This window comes from Nematolebias whitei, chromosome 17, assembly GCF_014905685.2.
Source record: "Nematolebias whitei isolate Nwh7 chromosome 17, NemWhi1, whole genome shotgun sequence".
NCBI classification, from domain to species: domain Eukaryota; kingdom Metazoa; phylum Chordata; class Actinopteri; order Cyprinodontiformes; family Rivulidae; genus Nematolebias; species Nematolebias whitei.
Genome location: NC_056514.1, coordinates 4,819,450 through 4,835,766, shown reverse-complemented (window position 1 = coordinate 4,835,766; position 16,317 = coordinate 4,819,450). Strand labels below are relative to the sequence as shown.

Here is a 16,317-nt window from a genome sequence, read left to right as displayed (position 1 = left end):
ATAAACCCCTATAGTTACCCTTTTCAGCATGTTCCACCCCTTAACTTAACAATAATCATGAACTGATTAGTGACAATAGAACCAAAATCACAGACACGACTTGTGACTGATAACAACATCTCACACTGTAATGCATGCAGACAGAAGTGAGCTTAAACAGAGTTCCATGAGAACAACAATATTCATTCTGTTAGAGCACTAAGGACAGAATGTGTCATGGAACGAACCGTTACATCACGTAGGTAAAAGCGAATAAATGAGCAGGGTGTTGACCATGCAGCCGCAGTGCAAATGTCCTGCATTGACATACCATTATGCAGAGCAGTCGAAGATGCGATACCCCTGGTCGAGTGTGCTTAGAGGTTGACAGGAGGCTCTAAATCTGATGCTCTGTAGGCTTCAGAAAAGGCCTCACACAGCCAGTGTGACAAGCGCTGGATGGATAACGGCGACCTGCAGAAGCATCTCTATAATGCACAAACAATTGTTGAGTTTGAAACGCATTGCAGCTGTGCGCGTTATGTAACATGTCAACGCCCGCACCGGACAGAGAAGATGAAAAGATGCTTCCTCTTCTGATCTGTGGGGGGGAAAAGACCCCTCCAACGATATCACTCTTGATTTAAAAGAGCTCGTGATGTTTTAGGCATAAAAGCTGGGTTGGTCTTAAATCAGCTGAGCTGCCCGTCAGCCTAAATTCTAAGGCATGACGAAGCAACAGAGAGGGCAGATAATTACTTACCCTCTTAGTGGGTGTTAAAACCAGCAGCAGGGCTGTTTAAAGAGACAAGAATTTAAATGAAACCTGATCCAGAGGCTCAATTGGAGCTTTGATCAGGGCTCGCAGGACCAGCGTTAAATCCCACTGTGGAGCAAGTGGACGTGAAGCAGGCCTGTGTCTCTGAACATCTTTTAGAAAAACGCTTCATCAGCGGGTGATTAAAAGCTGTTCTGTCCCCGAAACCTTCGTGGCAGGAATAGATGACTGCAACGTACGTTAAAGCGTACTGAAAACCAACTCCCTATCCATCAGCTGTTGTAGAAAAACAACACGCCGCCTAAAAGGCATGAGGTGGCCTCTAAACCTTCTCTGTACACCAGCGCTGAAAAGCCATCCCCTTGATGTGTACAGAACTGTGGTAGATGCAGCACGTGAATCTTGAATTGTGCACACTATCTCCTGAGGGAGACCCATCCTCTAAGTGGGACCGCTCAGCGGTCAGACCCACAGGTGTTGACCTATTTCTGGTTAACTCTTGGTCGCTCCTCCTGCCTGAAGGAGAGCATCCTCCCTCCACGACAGTTCCACGGCGACCCGACAACAGACGTTGCAGGCCTGGGAACCATGGTGCGTTCACACGCCGGGAGCCACCAGGAGAGCTGTCAATCCCTCCTCCTGAACTCAGTTCAGGAACCGTAAAAAACAGAGGAGGTGGGGGAAAGAAACGCGTATAAAAGCGTTTTGGGCCACCGGCTGTGAGCAAATGCGTCCCCCCCCAGCGATGGGTCGTCTCGCGGGCTCAGGGAAAACCATAGTTGACACTGAGCGTTCTTCTCGCGTCGCAAACAGGTCCACAGCTGTTTTGCCAACTTCTGCTGCGTCTGAAAACATCAGATCTAGATGGAGGGTCCGGTCCACGTGACGTGGGCCGCCCATGGACGTCACATCTGCCCCTCTGTTCAGAACACCGGATATGTAAACCGCTCTAATAAAGAGCAGGTTTTGATTAACCCAACACAGTAGCTTTCGCACAATGTGTAACATCTGGGCTGAACGCACACCCTTGATGATTATGTACGCAGCAGTCATCATGTTGTCTGTGTGAATCAACACGTGTTGATTCTGTAGCACGGGAGCAAAGTGTTGAATCACATTCAGTACTGTGCGACACTCCAAAACATTGATGGGGGCTGATGTGTAGTGGGGCCACAGCGCCCCTACTGCTTGAGATAGGCATGTCCCCCCCCCCCCAGCCTGACAGCAACGTGTCCGTGAAGACTGACCCGTGACGTGGGTCTGCTGAGGGGGACTCCCTCTGACAGAAAACAAGGTGTTTCCCCAGAGTCGGAGGTCTGCTTCCACAGAGGAAGGGACAATAATCATCCGTCGTTTGTTTTACTGGATCCACATGCAGACGTGCAAAACACCTCTGGAGGCGTCTCATGTGAAACAAACCAGTGGAAAACACTGTGTGAGTGACATCATTTCCAACAGCTTCATGACAGAGACAGCTGTTATAACTTGCCAGGTCTTACGTGGCTGAGTTGACTTTTTTTTAAAAATGTCGAATCTAGTTTGTGATAAAGAGTTTTCATGGTGGTTGAATTTAATTCCACTCCCAGAAACAAATGTCTGGGCCGGAAAAATCGAGCTTCCTTCCAATTTATGGCGAAGCCCAGATTTAACAGGTGTGATGTCAACACCTGATCCTGCATCAGCGCCTCCTGTCTGAATTGACAGGAGCAGCAGATCATCCAAGTAAAACAAAAACTCTCGTCTCTGTGTTAGGATGATCGTATGCGTTCTCTGGATGTTAAACAACAGATCCAAGAACGGTCTCACCCCTCCGATCCGTGAGTAAAAACCTTGTGTTTTCTCTCCCTTGGGGAACTCTGTAGATTACTTTTATCAGAAAACACTTGGATTTCTGCATTTAGGGATGAGATTTAGTCTGATGATGACGGGGCCGTTTTTTATAACTCCTCTGAATGGAGGGGTTCGGGTTGCAAACTGTAACTTGTACCATTTGCATAAAAACCTTGTCCATCCATCTGAAAAACGGCGAGCATGTTTTAGCCACTCTACGTAACGTTCGTAGGGTGAACGTGCGTTAAGTGATGTGTCATGTTTTGTACGGCTGTCAGCCGTCCGCCCCTCAACCGCCGTCATGCGTCGCGGGAATGTTTTCTGTGTGATCCCGGGCGAGACTTGTGCTGAGGCGAAGCATGTGACAGCTGATGACGCGGTGGGGCTGCGCGTTTGACGTCGCTGTGCGAACGTTGAAAAAGCGGAGGGCGTGACTTCGTTTACGCCGTGCTGTTGGAGTGAAGGCTGCTAGCCCCGAGGGAGCACACGTTGTCTCTGGAGGGACGCGCGCCGCTCTCGCTGGAGGGGCGCGCGCTGGAGGGAGGCGGGACTCATTACCGGGTTCTTCAGCTGCTTCACGTTTAGCTGCGGTGAGCTGCCGAAAGCTGAGACGCAGTGGTGACGGCTGCCCGCGTTGATTCGTCGAGACGGGTGTCGTTTCTTGTGAGAGAGAAGGGCCCCCACCCGAACCAGCCTGCGGACCACATTTATACCGATGTGAGCTGGTTAGCGCCGGCAGCTGTGTGTGTGCGCCAGCATCAACGCAGCGCCGTTGGATGGAGGCTGTTCATCTTAGTGATCGACTCGTCATGTCAAGAGCGGCGGTGAGTTAAAATCCTGTTAATTAAGGACACCGGCTCATGTGTGAAGGCTGTTCTGTGATCGACTCGTCATGTCTTAGAGCGACGGTGAGTTTAAAAACCTTTATTTAAGGACACCGGCTCGTGTGTGGGGCTGTTTCATCCCACGAGTGCGAGTTGACATCGCTTGGGTGAAAAACGTGCAGCCCGGGATTATAACGAGTTATTTTCACTTACCATCGTGCCCTGTAAGCGACTAGTAATGTCTTGGAGCGGCGGTGAGTTTAAAAAGCCTTATAAAGGACACCGGCTCTTATGTGTGCGGCCGCTGTGAGCTCATCCGGGCTTACAGACTGGCTAAAAAACAGACACTTTGATCATTAATGATGATTTATTTCAACTTTCGTGTCACTTTTACACACACCCTCCGGAGACCGTCATTTTGAGAGCTTTCTCTCTCATGAGCTCTGCGATTGTTTGCCCAGAGCGCTGTCTTGCAGGCGAACTCTGGGGAAACGCTGAGCTGTAGGCTGCCGGAGTGAAGAGGGCTGGATTCTGACGGGCGGGGCTGGTGGTGGAACTCAGCGAGAGCCGCGGCCGTGGAAAAGTCGAAGCTTGCTCGCGACGGTCCCTCCAGCGGGACGGGGTGGGCCGCGCGGCTTGATGAGGTGGCGCACAGCTTCTGGCACCTCCTCCGACTTTCACTTCACCAGCATGGTTTGAAGCTGCTCTGAACAGCGCGTCCGCGATGGGCTTCATCAGGTCTTGTGCAGATTCTCCGGCAGCGAGGGGAGTAACGAAGCCAGGTGGGTCGTTGGATCATCGTCCTCCGCGCTGCAGTCCTCGACAGGCAAACCGTGGGAGAGGCACACATGTTGAGCTGGCGTCAGCTGCCTTACAGAGGGAGTTCTTTGTCTCCAAGGCAGGTCTGCGGCCTTCAATCCCTTGGACATGCTATATGCTAGCAGCGCACGTTGTTGCTAACTGCGGCTGCCTGAAAAACACGTCGGTGGGCTCGATTTGAGAGCGTGTTCGCCGTCTGGTTCGTGTTCCTCCGGAGGGACGGGACGCTGCTCCGACCTGGGCAGCTTCGCTCCGAAAGCTTCCGCGAGGCTTGGCTCCAGGGGGGGTTACCGAGGAATAGCCCCGCTCGGTGAATCCCTCAACTCTGGTGATGGGAGCGGACTGGGGACCGACTCCTCTAATCTACCAGGAAAGAACCGTCTGCGGCCTCGCCCGTGGAACGTCCTGTTGGAACGCGAGGCCGTATAGATCAAGACGGTGAGCCACAGTGGAGCCCAGTGAAAAATAACCTTTCCGCCGATCATCCGAACTGGCGGGAAAAGGCGAGGGACGTAGAAAAAAGGGGTCCCTTCATGTCAGCCTCCTCCCGGGTTCCGCCGGGCAACCCCTGAGGGCGCTGTCGGCCGGGAGCGGTGTGATCGCCGATGCGAAACGAGGTGGGATGGGGTGAGCATTCACTCAGCCCCCCTCCACCTACACTACGCTCCCCAGGAGGGAATGAGCAGCGGGGGCTGCAGCTGAGCACGCCTTGCCCCGGAGGAACCATCCGGTTCGCCCCGAGGGTCGGCGATAAGAGGAAAAAACACAAGATGGCGTTGTCCAGCGTGTAGTGACCTGTCACTGGGAAAATGTTCCTCGACGCTTACCTTGGAATAAGACTGCTGTCATCTTCTCCTCGGGGAGGAGAACTCACCGGACGACCGGAGGTCGACTGCCGGGCCAAGCATCCTTCACAAGGTTGGTCATTTACACAATTTATCTTCTTTGTTCTTCTGACAGTGCTATTTTTAGCTCGCTGAAGAAAAAATGGGAGCCGATTTCCCGCTCTTAACGTAATTTATACGGACCGGGTGGGGCCCACACAGCAGGTGGGCGTGGACTAAATTTTTTCAGTGCTTATGCTCTGCATAACGGGATAAACCCATCAGCGACAGCCTTAAAGGGCGAAGCCTATATGAAATAGAACTCATTTGTTGCTGCGGCAATTTTTGCCTCACAGGCTTTTAAGCATTCCTGTGATGTATGACATTCACTTTGTAAACGCATGCCTTGTTGGACTAACGCCGCCTTTTCCAATCTGCACTCGTTCAGAGCTTTTGATGTGAGCTGCACCTCTTGTTGTAGTGCATCATTGTCTGAACACAGTGCTTGGTACTTAATCTCTCTTTCACGTAGCTTCACCTCATATGAGTCTGCTTGCAACGACAGCTGAGCTTGTGAGAGCTCTCTCACGTTTTAAGTCATTTTCCCAGGTCTCCTGATCAAATTTAGACTGTGCCTCGAATTTTAGGTACTCCACATGTGCTGCCACGTGGACCTCTGTCTCGTGCATTAACCTTTTATCAAGGGCTTCAGCTTTGTTCGCCTCAATATAAAATTTAGCCTTTAGTAAGATGGCCAATTTAGCCAGATGTTCATAGCTTGACTTTGTTATGGTTGCAGAGGTCACACTTTCTACAACATTCTTCAGCTCGTCCAATAACTCTTTTGAGTTCATGCTGTCCACCTGTTCACCATATGGATGTGAGGATTCTGTTAGCAGCGTTAACGCTCTTTCTAACCAGTCCTTCCCCTCACACGGAAAAATATTTGTTTTTGTCACATCTGCCATGGTTATCCACTGTTCAGCCAACTTATCTGGTGAAATAGTTGCAAACTTAGAGTGTTTAACAGGTAAATATTTTTTTAAGTGAGCAGTGAGATTCACACACTATTTTAGCTCTGGGTTCAATCAACATTACAGTCATAAGCAAACTTTTCAATAAATGGGCCCCTGTTTAGTTCTTACCCCATAAATATTGTAAGTAAATGCCTCCTTCTGGCAGTGTTACTTAATTATGAGCTTATTTTTAACAGATACCATGAACCAGGCCTTTTCAGTGTTAATTTTATTCAAGTGCACTTAAAATTAATAAACCTGCAATTTTTCTAAAAGTCTGACATCAACTTTAGTTTTCAAACGCTTTTCAAGCAGTTTTAATTTACCAGAATTCGCTATTTAAACAGGACACAGAAACCAGGCGTGATTAACAAAAAAAAAATTTAGATGAAAAGCAGAGTTCAGCTTTCTGTCAGGAAAACTGTTATACTCCTTTTCAACAGCAGGTGGCGGTGTAAGCTTACTTTTACCGGTAGAAGTCTATGACAACTTCCTGTGAACCGTCCTGTTGACATCTGGTCGCTAGCCGTTAGCTTCAATGTAGCAACGATCGAGCACGGTTCTATAACATTTTATGGATGGATTTAAAGCTATTAACGTGGCCTATGTCAACAAGCACGCTTTATCTGCATGAAAACATGAGTTTTAGGAACAGTGTCAGGCTGTATTTAGCGTTTTTAAACACAAAGTAGGACTCGGTTAAAACGAGATTCATTTCCGGGGTCACGTGACTGTTCAGACACGTGCACATCGGAGGTGGGTTTTACAATCTTACATCAGAGAGAGTGGACGCACAGAGATACGTCACCAGCTTCTCAGCGAATCAGAACAACCCAAACAGCGTTTCTCAACCAATCACAGCCCGTGTTTACCTGCTCTCAGTTAGCAGTTAGCATTAACAGTCCGGTCAAATTATCGCCCATTAAAACTTCAAAAATGCACATTTACTGTTAAAAATGTAACGAATAGCATAAAAAACAGCATCTGAGGCGGCGCCCAGCTCCAAACAGCTTTTCATCCATTTAAAACACGACTCGTTCAGTCCAATAAACAGAACCGAGTCGGACAGCAGAACTTCCGTTCATGCAAGAGTTTTAACAGAATAAAGCGTCTGAGAAGCTCGATCATCCGGGAGGGACTCAGAGTAGAGCCGCTGCTTCTCCACGTTGAGAGGAGCCAGTTGAGGTGGCTTGGGCATCTGTTTAGGATGCCTTCTGGACGCCTCCCTGGTGAGGTGTTCCGGACACGTCCCACCGGAAGGAGGCCCAGAGGAAGACCCAGGACACGCTAGAGGGACTATGTTTCTCGGCTGGCCTGGGAACGCCTCGGGATTCCCCCGGAAGAGCTGGCCCAAGTGGCTGGGGAGAGGGAAGTCTGGGCCTCCCTACTTAGGCTGTTACCACCGCGACCCGATCCCGGATAAGCGGAAGAAAATGGATGGATGGATGAAGCGTCTTCCCCACTGCATCCAGCTTAGTTACACAAACAGATTTACACCTTTCAGCTTTAACAAGAACACATTGACTTAATTGCAGCTTTCTGAACACCTCAAGCATGACTCATCATGTCCTTTCAAGCTCAAAACTCGGACTCCCATGCGCCAACATGCAGCGTCAATTCAACAGCACAGAAATTCGTGTCACACAGAATTTATATCTCTTCAGAAACCTGTTCCGCCACCAAAATGCAGAAGGTGGGTTTTAAACAGGGGATGGAGGATAATTTATCTCTTTAGAGACCCGTACGCGGCCACCAATATGTGGTGGGGGTTTAAAGAGGAGGATGGGGCATAATTTATCTCTTTTAGAGACCCGTACGCGGCCACCAATATGTAGTGGTGTCAGGGCCAGCTTTCTGACCCTTTTACTACTAATTATTTAAATATAACGGGTTCTCTCTTTTTCGAGTTAAATTTCTGCCATGTGACGAGGTACTGTGAGGATTGTTTAAATCAGTGACATGAGGTGTTAATTTCCTTTGACCCAACAGAATAAATGTGGTCATTTATTTAACAGAATCAAAATTTAACATCAAAACATGTACACGGGATTAGCTGATCTGGTTCTGATTAATAAAACTTGGCACGCTTTACTAATAAGACATTTCTGAAGGCATCTGGATTACTGGCAAAATAGAAGAGTTTTAAAGGAAGGAATGAAGAGAAAAGATGGGTAAAAGGGGGTGACTGTTCGGACCAGGATGGCACGCTCCCTTCAACACCAGCTCAAACCTCCGGGACACTTGGCGCGTCACGACTCGTTACCTTTGCAGAAATTAATCAGCTCCGGTGTCGGGTCCATTTCAACGCTACCTTCCAGCGTCTCTGGTAAGAGCGGCTGGCCATCGTCAGGAGTCATGTCATTTACTCCGTTCAACAAACACGCTCATCTCCTGGGTGGATACAAAGCAAGCTGTGAGTCCGTCAGAGCTTCCACTCAGGAATGGAAGACTGCAGTAGCCCCCAACTCGACTAGAAGACAGACTTGAAGACTGACTAGAAGACTCAGGAGACTCTGAGTAGTTCCAGGAAGTGTGGACTTTTAAAGAGTTCTCACTTCCGGTCACTTCAGGACTTCCTGATTGGTTGAAACAACCAACAGGGGGTGGTTCTAGTGATGTCAGAGGGTTATTACAAGTCAAGAAAGTGCAAGAATGTTTAGGAACGTTTAGTACAGACAGGGAAATGTTTTGAGGAAGTGAGAAACTTTGCAGGTGCCAGTTGTTCTTATTTACTGTCTGCTAGGTTTAAAAACAATCCACTTCGTTCTAATAACTTCTTTCTGACTGTCTCTGACTTTTGACCGAAATCACTACTGCTCATTCAGACAGAAGATCAAAATGCATAATTACTTTGTACATAGACATTTAACTTGATTTCTAATTTAAATGAGGATTAAAAAAAAATCATTAATACTGTTTCACAGTTGATTTAAAATGAGTGGTTCACTCCAACGTTTAGAAATGGTATGATCTAAACACACTTTTGATTTATCAAGATATTGTAAAATAGTAATGATAATATAAAAAGAAGAGTGTTCTTCCAATTGATTACTTCAGGATACAATTAGACAGTCTCAAAATGAGCTAATTTGGATTTCTGTATTCAAATCAATGAAATAACAGTTCCTGTCCCATGAAGGTCTTCAGTGGCAGGTTTTGGTCTGAGGCCGAGTTCACTAGAACAACATATGCTCCCATCTAGACGTCATCTCTTTCAGGGAAGACCCTGTGTTTTTCAACACGATAATGCCAGACCACATTCTTCAGCAATCACTCCATCATGGCTATGTAGGAGAAGGATCAGGGTACTGAAATGTCCAGCCTGCAGTCCAGATCTTTCACCTATAGAGAACATTTGGTGCATCAAAAAGAGGAAGGTGTGACAAAGAAGACCCAAGACGATTGAACATTTAGAGGCCTGTATTAGACATGAATGGGAGAGCATTCCTATTTCTAAACTTGAGAAACTGGTCTCCTCTGTCCCCAGACATCTGTTGAGTGTTGTAAGAAGAAGGGGGGATGCCACACAGTGGTAAAAATGGACTTGTCCCAACTTTTTTGGGATTTGTTGACGTCATGAAATTTGGAAACAACAGATTTTTCCCTTAAAATTATACATTTTCTCAGTTTAAACTTTTGATCTGTGATTTGTGTTCTATTCTGAATAAAATATTAGATGTTGGCACCTCCACATCATTGCATTCAGTTTTTATTCACAATTTGTTTAGTGTCCCAACTATTTTGGAATCCGGTTTGTACTTACCAGGCTCTGCAGTACAGGACTGGTTCTCGGTTCCGGTCCAACTCTGTTTCGTACGACTCAGTTCGTTTCTGCAGACATAACCTGCAGTGACAAAGCCCACAATCAATGTTCTAAACTCTTAAACCTACAAATTTTAACAACATACTTATATGTAGCTAATAAATTTTATTTACCAGCGCGTGCCCACTCGGAGATCTGCGTGGGCTGATTAAGAGAGATGAAAAAAGTCCTGGTGTGCTCTAGATGGAGCGCCAGACCTTCGGCAGCCCACATCCCACTTGGAAGTCCTCGTGAACCGGCTAGGGCCTCTCGGGTTCACAGCTGAGTCTGGGGGTCCAGTTCTGGTCCGGTTCAATGCAGCCCTTGAGCACTGAAATGCATTTTGGGGGAGGGGCAGACCTTCGGTTGGCTGGCATGGGACTGGAGGTGGTTGTCTGAGTCCAAGTCTGGATGAAAAAAGTCCTGATGGGCTCCGGAAACAGCCCCGGACCTTCGGCGGCACATCCCTGCTCTGAAGTCCTCGTGGGCCAGCTACCAGATCTCAAGATTCACCAATGGGTCTGGAGGTCTCATTCAGCTCTGGTTCTAATACTGTGCTGTGGGTTCCGTGCGGCTCTCTGCATCCAATGAGCACCTTTGTCACAATAATAAGCGCCAAACTTTTTTTCCAATTGTTTGTAAGAATGAAAGACAACCATGCACTTTTAGTTCTCTATCGACTACTAAAAGTGAAACTAGTAAAAAAAAACAATTCCATATATTTCTCTGTATTGAATTGGAAACAGACATGTCTAAAATTTAGCTTTTAACAAGCAGATAAATCAGGCAAATAAAAGTAGACTGAAAAGAAGAGTAGATTACAAAGACACTGCAGCACTTGGTTTTATTAGCAGGACAACTTGACAGGATTTATTAATTTGAATGTTCAGTCAAATGTATAAAAAATTATACATTTTTGTCAAAGGCGGTTCTCTTCCCTCTGATGTAAAATTGAAGCTAGATTTAAGCCATGCTTTGTTTGTTTGTGACTTTTGTGTTTTTCTTTGAAGTTGCTCGTTTTGTATAGAGGTTTTTGTAAAGTTTGATTTTGGCTTTTGGTTTTTTGGCTTTTTGACCAGTTGGGTTTGTTTGTTTGAGCTTGTTTGCCTTGGATGAATTCAGGACTCCAGTAGGTGGGGACTGGAGACTCTCTCCTCCAGGGCAGGCCTTGAAAATGTGGACATCTTTGACTCGTCGACCTCTAAGTTCAGGAGGGTTGGTACAGGTAGCTCTAACTTTGAGGTTAACTTTCTTAATCCACCTAGATGAAGAGAAAGAAAGAAATTACACTTACTGTCATAAAATGTTAAGCCCCTATCCAACAATAATGAAATGAAAAATGACTGCACGTATTGAAAGGTCTGTTGTGGTGAAGAGGGAGCTGAGCTGCATGGCAAAGCCCTCTGTTGGCCGGTCAGTCTATGTTCATAGCCTCATCTATGGTTACAAACTCTGGGTCATGACAGAAAGAACAAGATCGTGGATACAAGCAGTTGAAATGTGTTTTCTTGGGGTTGTTGGGCTCTCCCTTAGAGATATGGTGAAATGTTTATTTATCCGGGAGAGAATTGAAGTAGAGCCGCTGCTCTTCCACATGCATAGGAACCAGTTGAGGTGGTTCGGGCATCTGCTAAGGATGCCCCCTGGATGCCTCCCTACGAAGCTGCTCCGGGCATGCCCAACTGGCAGAAGACCCCGGGGAAGATCCAGGACATGCTGGAGAGACTGGTTTTCAGCTGACCTGGAAACACCTTGGAGTCCTCCCAGAAGAGCTGGAAGAGGTGGCTGTAGAAAGAGATGCCTGGACCTCCCTGTTAAAGGTACTGCCCCCGAGACCTGACTGCAGAAGAGGAAGAAGATGAATGGAAGTACTTTGAATGAGTCACCTACGCCTTGTTACATCCCAACTGGATCAAGGCTGGGCCTCTTGACATTCTGTCTTGTACATAGCTTCTAGTCAGATCTTGTCTTGCAGGCAATGCAGCGCACATTGTGTCAGAACTTTGCAGACATGTTTGTTTCTGCAGAACAACACATGCTTCTTCTGCATCTCATTTTGTTTGCCACAATTGTCCATCTTTTACATCTATTGGACCTAGGCTTGCCAACTCTTTGAAAAATAAATGAGGGACACGTCATGGCAGGGTTGGCCAACCCCACCCCTACCAGCGTGATGATTCAACCCCCCCCCCCCAACACACACACACACACACCACCATCACCACCACCCCGCTTTTCTTGCTCTGTAATGAACCTGAATTTAATTGGATGTATGTTTTTGAATGATAAAAATATGCATAGAACATTAATTATTACACAATTTAATAATTTATTTTGAGTGCAAATACAATTACCAGGGTAAAATCTTTCTTAAAAGAATTTATTTCTTAAACATTCTTTTGTTCTGCTTAGCTTAAAACAGTATTAACAGAAAACAATAAGAACATTTGTGTAATAATGCATTTAGTGCAAACATAAAGTTTGTAGGAAATTTGTAAACAAACATATTGAGCCTCAGAAGCCATGACTTTCCATGTGTAGTAAAAAAAAAATAACTTGTAAATTAAAAAGGACAATGCTCATCACTGGGGTCAACCCATTTCTTCCATTTGTATCTATTGAGCTCGTGCTGCAGTAAGGAGAGGTTTGTTTTTCAGAGCCTAAGAGTAAAACTCTGAGCAAGACATTTCATCATTTAGACTGACAATGAGCTCTTTTCTAATTAGTTCAGAAGAACATTTGTTTTGCACATCAGTCCACTTATTTTTCATGAGAGACAATCATTTACACAAATCCAGTGGATGATGAAATGAGGACAAAGATACAACAGCTGGATGTTGGGGAGGTCAGCTGCCTGAAGAGCTTGATCCACCTCTCTGCTCTTTCCTTGGACTGACACCTTCTCCTGAGCTTCTGTGGTGAGGTGATGCAGTCACACGTTCCTCATGAAGCTCATCCATAGACATGCTTAACCTGCCAAAAGGAGTTAGAAGTTTTATTATCTGAGTTCACTAGAGGCACATGGGTCATGTACAGTGGTAAATAAATGGGAACAAATATTTGTTTATCTTTAGAATTTTGCATCATATCCTAACTACCTTTTGAAATCACTTTAATACATCTATATATAAACTGTTTAATTTTTTTTAAGATGTGTATAAGTATGCATATGTTTGTATACTGAAAGTAAGTTTGATTATGTATTTACGTATTTCTATATATCAGTTGTATCCATTTGTATATAACTATTATTAATAAAACATGGTTCATCTTCACCTTGCTTGAGGCATCGGTGTGAAGAGAGAATCGGAGTGGGCTCCTTCCACTTTTCAATTTTTGGACCACTTCTTCTATTGCATTTGGACACAGGACAACTTCAGGACATTGGTGACCACAGCCTCAGCCTTCGTCCTCCCACAGGACATCTTCTTGGCAATGCTGGAGTCATTCAGTGTTTGGAGAGTCAGCTTAAATCCACAGTTGTAACTTAAAGTATGTGTCACAGTGTGGTATACTCTATATGGACTATCTCTGCAGTAAACATAAACATAAGAAATACTGTTTAAATTCATTTGTGTATTTTTTTATTTATCTATTTTATGTAAAAAAAAAAATTCTACTAGTTTATCACAATAAAAATCTATTTGGCCTTTAATGTTCACATTCATTGCACTTTTACACATTACGCTTATGCTTTTTTTAATACAATTATTATTTTACATACCAGATCTGCCTCTGGTGTTGCCCAGTGGACAAATACTGGTCAAGGGTTCTCCTGGTTTTGTTGTCTTTCACATTTCTTATGTGTCCAGCGGTGGAGCTGTTTGACATCAAGCTGTCCACCATGGGCTACAAAATGCGCTGGCAAACAGTACAATGTGCTTTATAGCCATTAGCATGCACTCTTTCCAGCCACGTTTCCTTTTCCCACTCAATTCTGTATTTTTGCAGCCGTTTCTTTTTTTTTGGGGGGGGGGGGGGAGTAGTCGGGTTATTGATGGAAAATGAACCGTGTGCGCTGTTTAAATCCTCTGAATTCCTGCTGCTCGTGTCCATGATGTCTTGTTGTCGAATCCTGTCTGTCGACGGTTGTGATAAACAACAGAGCTGGACCAATGAGATGAGCCGGATTCAGGGCTTCGTGAGTAAGAAGACTGCTCATTGGTCACAGAGCAGGAGAGGGTGGGAGTTAATTTACCATAAAATTCCATGTACAGTGCCCATCATTTACTAACTCATGGACATTTTTTTGACTTACATGATAATACGGGACAAAGTACGTCCCATTGCAGCTCAATACGGAACGCGTACTTTGTTTCTAAATACGGGACGATTCCATTTTTTACGGGACGGTTGGCAACCCTAATGGACCAACAGACTGAACTCCCCTTGCTCACATTTGGTCCTATTCAGGAAGTGAACGAGCCACCAATGTTCACATCTTCTTTTGATGCCTGTGGTTAACAAGAAATAATACAAGATCATCTTCCTCCTTCAACTCCTAATCCAATGTCACAAGCCTCTCTTCAAATGTTTGAGAATACATTCTTGAGTGAAACAAACTACCTCTAGTTATCCTGCTATCACTGTTGTATGCATGGTGTGTGCTACAGTGGGAGAGCAGATGGAGGAATTATGATGATTTATCCCCCACATCTTCTCCTTGAATATGAAAGCTCCGTGAGACAAAGAAGTCAGAATCTACGTAATGACAGATCTGCTTATGTCTTGTTGAAGTATAAATCAGTCTTCACTGGAACTCTCTGTGTGTTGGTGTTAGCTAGTCTGGTCACTTAAGACTGCAGTTAGTTAAGAATGTGCACATGGAAGGAGACCTCGGGGAAGACCCAGGACACACTGGCGAGACTTTGGCCCTGTTTACATGAGAATGACCTCTGGAAACAGTAGTGGTTTTTCAATGTTTATTGGGATGAATAAACCAAAAAAGAGTTGTTTATAGGACTGAGTTTGTTGCAGCTCCTTGATCGGACAAACAGGCTTTTGGATGAAGATGAAATGTTTCACCACAAAGAAACAGTCCAGAGGACCTGACAGGAAGGGTTGCCAGATAAGCACTGGTGAACTATTGTACTGTCTCTTTAAAATGATCGTATTTTGACTCAAACTATTATGTGCTGAGTGAGAGTTGCAAGATTAGGTATGTACTGTGTTTGGTGAACATGTGCACATAAAAGGTGAGGGTAGAACAACCCTATTCATGTTTATCTGGCAACCCTGATGCCAGGCTCAGCTGCATGCAGTGTCAGTATGATCACAGTTACATCCAAACTAGTAAACATGTGAATGTTCCTTTGGACCACAGATATTAGTGGTTTTGCTCCTACATGCTGAATTTTTTTTTTTTCATTTAGCCTTTATTTATACAGGTAGTCTCATTCAGCCACGAGAACTCATTTTCAAGAGGGTGAATAAGGGTGAGTAGCACAAAAAAACACTGTTCTCTGACATTCATAAACTAGAGCAGAAATTTTTTTGACTACAGCTGCCTGCAGTGCACATGTGTGGTTTCACACCTGGGGAGCATTGCACACCTCCATGGGGGGGGGGGGGGGGTTGTCCTCAAAATTCTCCAGGAGACCAGGATTCAGAAACCTTCAGTTTCAGAGAAACGGGAGCTGTTGTGTAAATGAAAGGCTGAAATGCAGCAGAAAAGCTGTGGTTTTATTAAAAAAACACCCTATGTAAACAGGACCTATGTCTCTCAGCTGGCCTGGGGACACCTTGGAGTTCTCCCAGAAGAGCTGGAAGAGGTGGCTGTGGAGATGTCTGGACCTCCCTGCTCAAGCTATTGTCCCCGAGACCCGACTCTGGAACAAATGGAAGATGGATGGATGGATGGATGGATGGATGAATGGATGGATGGATGGATGGATGGATGGATGGATGGATGGATGGATGGATGGATGGATGGATGGATGGTCATGTGAATGTAAAACAATGATAATATCAGATCAGATAGATCTCAGAGTTGTCAGTATGGAAAACTATGCTGGTCCCAGGTCAGAAAACAAGCAGTGAATGTGTGCAAACCAGTCAAACAGCCAATGTGTCCTCTCCTTTAGCATGCTGGCATACTTCTATTTGCTAGTGTACAATCTTTGGCATCCAGGACATGGCAAATCCAAAAGTTTTAAAAAAACAAAGTGTCATTTATTCTGTATTTGAAGTTGTTTTGCTTCCAGTTGGGATGTTTCCTCAGTTTTAAACTGGAGAGTGTGAAGGTCCAAGCTGTAAACTGTAAAAAGTGCTCCATTTATGCAGCTAAATTCACACACAGATTAATCTCACTGCCCTCTCACCTGAGTCTTGTTAGGGTATTCCTTTGCCTGGCTCACAAGAGAGTTGTTTTGGTCTCATGCATGAAGGTGTGAATTAGTGGGAAAATGTGCTCAAACCACTACAGTATATGAGAAATTCAACGGCC

The 16,317-nt window shown here is 45.4% G+C and overlaps 1 protein-coding gene across 1 annotated transcript in view; it reads right to left on the bottom strand.

Annotated features, from left to right (window-relative positions):
- Window positions 1-10,835: 10,835 nt before the first annotated feature.
- chadlb (chondroadherin-like b) overlaps window positions 10,836-16,317 on the bottom strand; it is a 54,916-nt gene continuing 49,434 nt past the window's right edge. Inside the window, exon 11 of the mRNA XM_037691561.1 lies at window positions 10,836-11,133. Coding sequence (XP_037547489.1) covers window positions 10,836-11,133 — 298 coding nt within the window. The remainder of the gene's footprint in view (window positions 11,134-16,317) is intronic.